This window comes from Leptonychotes weddellii, chromosome 2, assembly GCF_054177405.1.
Source record: "Leptonychotes weddellii isolate Sample4059 chromosome 2, ASM5417740v2, whole genome shotgun sequence".
NCBI lineage: Eukaryota > Metazoa > Chordata > Mammalia > Carnivora > Phocidae > Leptonychotes > Leptonychotes weddellii.
The window spans coordinates 156,065,432-156,073,894 of record NC_138370.1 but is presented as its reverse complement, the minus strand read 5'-3'; the positions used below and the strand labels follow the sequence as shown (position 1 = coordinate 156,073,894).

General features: G+C 50.0%; 1 protein-coding gene across 14 annotated transcripts in view; it reads left to right on the top strand.

Annotated features, from left to right (window-relative positions):
- The first annotated feature begins 1,605 nt into the window (after positions 1–1,605).
- The window catches only part of PCDH7 (protocadherin 7), a 419,547-nt gene continuing 412,689 nt past the window's right edge, over positions 1,606–8,463 (top strand). For 9 of the 14 annotated variants that reach the window (XM_081812506.1, XM_081812504.1, XM_081812503.1 and 6 more), the window contains exon 1: positions 1,606–5,890. In XM_081812506.1, the coding sequence (XP_081668632.1) occupies positions 2,690–5,890 (3,201 nt within the window). In that variant the 5' untranslated portion in view covers positions 1,606–2,689. The remainder of the gene's footprint in view (positions 5,891–8,463) is intronic. The other 5 variants (XM_081812505.1, XM_081812516.1, XM_081812514.1 and 2 more) reach the window with 2 other exon arrangements.

Below are 8,463 nucleotides of genomic sequence, written 5' to 3'. Positions count from 1 at the left end.
GGCTGAGTGGCTGTGATTGAAAACTGGGGAAGCCTCGCGTGGGGAAATACCACGTATGATCGAGTGGCACAAAGTCAGAAGAAGGAGAGAAACGGAACTAGGGACACTTCGGTACACAAAGTTGACATTAAAGTTTATTTCCCTTTTATCCAGATAGGTGACGCTACACTTTGCCAGTTACTAAAGGCTGCAGGTTTCTGCTCAGAAAATAACACCGAGGCTTCCAACATGTGTTTATTCCCCAGGCGCGCGCGCACACACACACACACGGTCTACCCCCGTAAGCAAGCACGATGACAGGAATGCCAAGCATTTAAACAAAGACAGGCACCACCCCAACCCCCAACCCCAGCCCTCCGAAGTCTGCACTCCCAAAAAAGGATCCCTCTCTGGCTCTCTCTGGAGTTTGATGTTCTCTCTCTCTCTCTCTCTTTTTTTTTTTTTTTAACCACTGCAGCCCATCATGGTTTCTCAGAACACCAATGTGGCTCCCTGGGCGTACGCAGGATCCCCTAAGCCACCCTTAACCATGCCCTAACCAAGATGCTAAATCGCGAAACGGAGACACTTCGGGGTGAGGGGGGGGGCATCGTCTGAGAAGGGGGAGGAAAAAAAAAAGAAAGAAACCTTTCCTGACACCGCTTCAGTGTTCTCACACACGCACTCGGTATTAGTCAGGGAGAGGAGGAAATTTACCAGCCCCAGGGAGGGAAAGCAAGTCCCCCGACCCGACTGTGGCTGCGCTCACTGGGGAGAGGGGGAAAGGCTTTGGCTTAAAGGGGACGGGGACTGGCTGGATTGTGCACACAAGGAGTGGCCCCCGGTGCTGAAGCTGGGCTTTCCGGAGCGGGCCGGCTGGTTAGTACTCCCTTCTGCCTTCCTCCCCTCAACCCTCCTCCCTCCCTCTCCGCGAGTGTGTAGTTTCCGCGGCTAGGCTGCTACCGCCGCCGCCGCCTCAAGCAGCGGCAGCTTCAGGGACAAGCTTGAGCCGCAAGCCAGCCAGCGAGCTCCCAGCAGCAGCCACCACTTTGGGCAAACTTGCGGGTTTCCGGCTCGCGGCTAGCGAGCGGGAGCTTCCTATTTGCCATTCAGCGTCTTTGAGCCTTGGCAGTCCAAGGGGCGGCGAGCGCGCCCGCACCAGACTCTCCCAGACGCAAAAGGGGACGAGACAACTGCGGAATTCACCCGCCGTGCCAGGGCACTTCCGAGGCAACAACCGACTGGCACTTTTTCTCCCCTTGGCAAACTGGATTTTTTTTTTTTTTCTTTTTCTTTTTAAGCTACTTGGCAGCTGTCTCTGACTCCACCTCCCGCTCACCCCCTCCCCAGCGCCTTTGGCTTTTCTTCGGAAATCCGGACAGAATTGGGCATCTTTGTTAATTGCCGTTGGGGGAGCCCGGCCGGGGGCTTTTGCCAGGCCAACGTCGCCTGAGCACCGAGCCTGGTTTGCTCACCTTTGAACTGCAAAGGGATCAAGTTCAGCTTGAGTTGCCAGCATTGGGACTGGGAGGAAGGAGAGGGAGCGTGCAGGAGAGAGAGTGGGAGCAGGGGAAAGGGGAAAGGAGAGGAGGGAGGAGAGAGGAGGAGGAGGAGGGAGGAGAGAGAGGGAGGGAGGGGAGGGATCGAGAGAGAGCGGGGAGAGAGCCTGCAATCTCCTCCCTGAATCGCGCACAGCGCTGCAGATCCCAGTGCTCGGAATTGCGGGCCGAATGCAGGTGAGGAAAGGCACGGACTCTGCGGCTGCGAACCCAAACTTGGGCACCGCGCGGTGCGCACGGCTCAGCCTTCGCCCCCGCGGGCGAACGGCTGCTGCGGTTTCAGGCGGCGGCTTCGTGACTAATGACCTTGCGCAGAGTTGTTAAGAAAAAAAGAGAAACCCGAGCTCTTGGGAGTGAGAAGGGACTGACTCTCTGGGCGTCTCTGAAGATGGCTCGGGCTGCTCTTCGGCGCGCGGGGGGGACCCGGACGCGGACCGCTGTGTGACGCGAGTGGTCTCCACTGCACGGTGCCCGAAGCGACCTGCCAGGGATTCTTCATTCTCTGTTGACTGGCTCCCCCGCTGCCAGAGCGGAGTCAGAGTTCAGACTGGCTTGTTGCTGGCCCCAGCGCCTCGTGCAGGAAGCAACTCACGTTTGCCTGGGCAGCCGGAGCAGAAGCTGGGTCTGGAGTGAGTGGCTGGAACGTGAATTGGACTCAACTCGAGTAGCAGCAAAGACGAACGGGGTTGGCAGGCGGGGGAGGCTGCAGGCTTGTTCCCCGCCGCTTCCCGGCTCCACCGCCCGCCTGCCGGAGCGGTTCCGGCCCCATCCGACAGAGCGGGGACGGGAGCTCGGGATCCTCCGCCCGCTGCGGGGATGACTTTGTGGGGGCGCCGAGCCCGCGGCGCGCAGTGTCCCGTGAACTGTGAGTACTGCGACTGAACGGCGGCCGGCGAGCGGGCGATTAGCACCCATTGCATGAATTATGAAACAATAACTTTCAGAAGAAGCAGAAGAAAAAAAAAAAAGAAGAAGGATTTATCGCTGGTCCCCCTGGCCGACTCCGCACGGTGCTCTTGCCCCCTCCCTCCTCTCCCTCCTTTCCCGGAGAGAGAAGAAGATTGTGAGGGGGGCAGGCGGTCGGCCCCGTAGGAGGGGGGCGCCGAGGGGGCTGTGATTAGAAGGAGCAGTAGCAGCAGCAGCAGGAGAAGATGCTGAGGATGCGGACCGCGGGATGGGCGCGGGGCTGGTGCCTGGGTTGCTGTCTCCTCTTGCCGCTCTCGCTCAGCCTGGCGGCCGCCAAGCAACTCCTCCGATACCGACTGGCCGAGGAAGGCCCAGCGGATGTCCGCATCGGCAACGTCGCCTCGGACTTGGGCATCGTGACCGGTTCGGGTGAGGTGACTTTCAGCCTCGAGTCGGGCTCGGAGTACCTGAAGATCGACAACCTCACCGGCGAGCTGAGCACGAGCGAGCGGCGCATCGACCGCGAGAAGCTGCCCCAGTGTCAGATGATCTTCGACGAGAACGAGTGCTTTCTGGACTTCGAAGTGTCGGTGATCGGGCCCTCGCAGAGCTGGGTGGACCTGTTCGAGGGTCGGGTCATCGTACTCGATATCAACGACAACACGCCCACCTTCCCGTCACCCGTGCTCACGCTCACGGTGGAGGAGAACAGGCCGGTGGGCACTCTCTACCTGCTACCCACCGCCACTGACCGTGACTTCGGCCGCAACGGCATCGAGCGCTACGAGCTGCTCCAGGAGCCCGGGGGCGGGGGCGGCGGCGGCGGCGGCGGCGGCGGCGGCAGCGGCGGCGAGGGCCGGCGTGCTGGGCCTGCCGACAGCGCCCCCTACCCCGGGGGCGGCGGGAACGGCGCGAGCGGCGGCGGCCCCGGCGGCTCCAAGAGGCGGCCGGACACACCAGAGGGCGGCGGCGGGACCAACCCCGGTGGCCGCAGCAGCGTGTTCGAACTGCAGGTGGCCGACACCCCGGATGGCGAGAAGCAGCCACAGCTGATCGTGAAGGGGGCGCTGGATCGGGAACAACGCGACTCGTACGAGCTGACCCTGCGGGTGCGCGACGGTGGCGACCCGCCTCGCTCCTCTCAGGCCATCCTGAGGGTGCTCATCACCGACGTGAACGACAACAGTCCCCGTTTCGAGAAGAGCGTGTACGAAGCTGACCTAGCCGAGAATAGCGCCCCAGGGACTCCCATCCTGCAGCTGCGTGCCGCCGACCTGGACGTGGGGGTCAACGGACAGATCGAGTATGTGTTCGGAGCGGCTACCGAATCCGTGCGGCGGCTGCTGCGCCTGGACGAGACGTCCGGCTGGCTCAGTGTCCTGCACCGTATCGACCGCGAGGAGGTGAACCAGCTGCGCTTCACCGTCATGGCCCGCGACCGCGGGCAGCCCCCCAAGACCGACAAGGCCACGGTGGTCCTCAACATCAAGGACGAGAACGATAATGTTCCGTCCATTGAAATCCGCAAGATCGGGCGTATCCCACTCAAGGATGGGGTGGCCAACGTGGCCGAGGATGTTCTGGTCGACACCCCCATTGCTCTGGTACAGGTGTCCGACCGAGACCAAGGCGAGAATGGGGTAGTCACCTGCACCGTGGTGGGTGACGTGCCCTTCCAGCTCAAGCCGGCCAGCGACACAGAAGGCGACCAGAACAAGAAAAAGTACTTTCTGCACACCTCGGCCCCTTTGGACTATGAGACCACCCGGGAATTCAACGTGGTCATTGTGGCGGTGGACTCGGGCAGCCCCAGCCTCTCCAGCAACAACTCCCTGGTTGTCAAGGTAGGAGACACCAATGACAACCCGCCGGTCTTCGGCCAGTCCGTGGTGGAGGTTTACTTTCCAGAGAACAACATCCCTGGAGAGAGGGTGGCCACGGTGCTGGCGACAGACGCGGACAGTGGGAAAAATGCAGAGATTGCCTACTCTCTGGATTCCTCCGTGATGGGGATCTTTGCCATCGATCCTGATTCTGGGGACATCCTTGTCAATACGGTGCTGGACCGAGAGCAGACAGACAGGTATGAGTTTAAAGTTAATGCCAAAGACAAAGGCATCCCAGTGCTGCAGGGCAGCACCACGGTGATTGTGCAGGTGGCTGACAAGAATGACAATGACCCTAAGTTTATGCAGGACGTCTTTACCTTTTATGTGAAAGAAAACTTGCAGCCCAACAGCCCGGTGGGGATGGTCACGGTGATGGATGCAGACAAGGGGCGCAATGCGGAGATGAGCCTCTACGTAGAGGAAAACAGTAACATTTTTTCCATTGAAAATGACACAGGGACCATTTACTCCACAATGTCTTTTGACCGGGAACATCAGACCACATACACCTTCAGAGTCAAGGCTGTGGATGGGGGGGATCCTCCCAGATCAGCCACAGCCACAGTCTCTCTCTTTGTGATGGATGAGAATGACAATGCTCCCACAGTTACCCTTCCCAGAAACATTTCCTACACTTTACTGCCACCTTCAAGTAATGTCAGGACAGTAGTAGCTACAGTGTTGGCAACAGACAGTGATGATGGCATCAATGCAGACCTTAACTACAGCATTGTGGGAGGGAATCCCTTCAAGCTGTTTGAGATTGATTCCAGCAGTGGTGTGGTTTCCTTAGTGGGAAAACTCACCCAAAAGCATTATGGCTTGCACAGGTTGGTGGTGCAAGTGAATGACAGTGGACAGCCTTCCCAGTCCACCACGACTCTGGTGCATGTGTTTGTCAATGAAAGTGTGTCTAATGCAACTGTGATTGACTCCCAGATAGCCAGAAGTTTGCACACCCCACTCACCCAGGACATAGCTGGTGACCCAAGTTATGAAATTAGCAAACAGAGACTCAGTATTGTCATTGGGGTGGTTGCTGGAATTATGACAGTGATTCTAATCATCTTAATTGTAGTTATGGCAAGGTACTGTCGGTCGAAAAATAAAAATGGCTATGAAGCTGGCAAAAAAGATCATGAAGACTTTTTTACACCCCAGCAGCACGACAAATCTAAAAAGCCTAAAAAGGACAAGAAAAACAAAAAGTCTAAGCAGCCTCTCTACAGCAGCATTGTCACTGTAGAAGCTTCTAAACCAAATGGACAGAGGTATGATAGTGTCAATGAGAAGCTGTCAGACAGCCCAAGCATGGGGCGATACCGATCCGTTAATGGGGGGCCCGGCAGTCCTGACCTGGCCAGGCATTACAAATCTAGTTCTCCGTTGCCTACCGTCCAGCTTCACCCCCAGTCACCAACTGCAGGAAAAAAACACCAGGCCGTGCAAGATCTACCACCAGCCAACACATTTGTGGGAGCGGGAGACAACATTTCAATTGGATCAGATCACTGCTCTGAATACAGCTGTCAGACCAATAACAAGTACAGCAAACAGGTAAGATGTGTTCCAAATATATTTAAATATCCCACACAAGGCTAATAACCCGGAGACAGAGCATCTTCTGTGAAGTGTTGTTTTCTCTCTTTTAAGCTATTATTTAAAAATTTAACGGCAGTAATTTAATGTTAATTCATGTATCATTAATTGAATACAGGCCATCTACGCAAGGTGCACTGTTGCATTTTGCAAGTTACCAAACCAGTGTTTACTAAGCTACCTCAGAACATATTCAAAGTAGGCAGTACTTCATACTGGACAGTACTAATTCATCCTACCTTTTCTGTTTTCAAGATAAATACGTATATATTGTTTGGGTGGTTAGTTTTGACCTGAAATTATTTTGTTTTGTGGCTACTGAGTGGATAATTACATCCAGGGAGAAAATTTCTAAAGTTACTACTGGTGCCTCTGCAAATTGGACACTATAAAAGTTTAACTGTGTTAATGTATTATGTAAGATTTTACAGATCACGGAGGCTGGCTCATGCAAATAAAGTACCAAGTCTGAGATACTTAAATACTGACTACTTTGACATAACTGTTGGTTTAAAAATATTTAATGATATGCAAATATCATGCAAAACTACATTTTTTAAAATTTTATTTTGTTATGTTAATCACCATACATTACATCATTAGTTTTTGATGTAGTGTTCCATGATTCATTGTTTGTGTATACGTTTTTAATACTTCAGTGTCTGTAACAAACTTCTGTGAGGCTTTGCAGTTAGCACTTGCATTCTTCATGTTTGGTATTAAAAGTTTATAAGCAAAAGTAAAGTACATGAGCCTTTTATTATTTAAGCCAAGCAACAGAAATGTTCTTGTTTGATGCACTGTGTACAAGAAAATTTTGGTCTGCATTGTGATATCCTGACACTATTAAGGTTATATGGAATATTTGATACAGCTGTTTTTCAGTGAAATGTGGAAATAGTTTAAAAAAGCATATTTTGAGATGAACTTCAGAAAATAGAAAATTTGTTTTTGGAAGTTTTGCTTGTGTGATATATGTAATGCTTACAAAGTTTACTTTTTACACCCACCAAGGTCTGACACTCAGCCAGTAAAACCTTTTGGAAACTGCTGTGTCTAATGCTGTAGCAACCCCGCTAATAAAATACCATATATTTCTTATCCCGAGAACTCATCTCAAAAAACACATTTATGACTGCCAAATAATATTGAATAATAGTTTTTCTATTAAATATGCTTTGCATGTGGAATGTGCAATCGGAGAAGAATTAAGGCAAAAGAAAAACTTGTTTTATAGCATCATTAAAGATATTATTGATGGGCTCATTAAAGACATAGAAAAGAGATACTAATTCCTTATCGCTTTCATAGTTTTAAAAATCAATTTCCTAAAGAAATATTTGCTACTTATAGTACCTTACTGTAGCTATTTGGATAAGGAGAAACAGACTTAACGTGGTTTTATATCCAATTGTCAAAGCAATTCAAGAAAATACAGGCTTGAACTTCATTACATTAAATGGCTTTTGAAAATATGTGATGCCGGTGAGCCTGAGTTACTTATTTCTTTTAACCTGAAATTTACTAAGGGGAGGGTTTATATTTATTGTGTTATTGCTTTACCTGGAGTTAGAAGAAGATTTTTGTTTTGTTTGTGGTACTTTTACCAGTTTTGTAAACAAGGACACATCTAGTTAAAATAATACTACATTTTTAAGATCGACTTAGAAACACCCACAAATAAATTTATATCTACAGAAATTTCCTTGGAAAATGATAATTTGCAGTGCAAACGTGTGTGAAGACATCTTTCTGCAGAATGTTTACTTCTTCGCTGTAATCCTAATAGGATGTTTTGTCCCGTAGCTGAATGACATTTGCATTCTAAATTGTGTAATCTTAAACTTTGGAGGGGACATATCAAGTGGCAGATTTATAGATATTTTATACAACGCCCTCATATGATCTGTGCTGTCACTTAAGCTTTATTTGGCTCATCAAATGAGGTTGGCTCTATATTCTTGAGCATTTAAGACAGCCAATATCAAGACTGTTGTGGCATCCTGTTTAAAAGGCAAAGTGATAGGCTTATAAATAAACTAATGTATGGTGTTAGACTCTTAACAGAGCAAAGAAGTCCATATACCAAAATAGAAAACCTGCAAAGCCATCGGTATAAATCATGCAGTTTGCCAAAAGTGACTGGAAAACTTATATGTTGTTCAGTATTCAAAAGATGTGTAAAGTTTTAACCATAATAAATAGCTGAGCCAAAATGAAATAAAGGAGAATGAAACACATTCCCCTTAATGTAATTAGTAATAGTAATTGATACTCTTCATCTCTTCAATATTGCTGTCAGGGGACAAGGGATCCATTTACAAAGTTACATTCTGTTTAGACATCTGACACAATAAACAGGATCTTTTTTGTTCTGATTTTTGCTTGTACCATAAGGAGATGATTTTCTATTTTCATTTTAAAAAGATATTAACTTTAATTGTTATACAACTGCCAAAATGTATTTTCTGTGGTTAAATTTGATGTGAGATAAAATAAAATAAAGAACACAAGGTTTTGTTATAATTCCC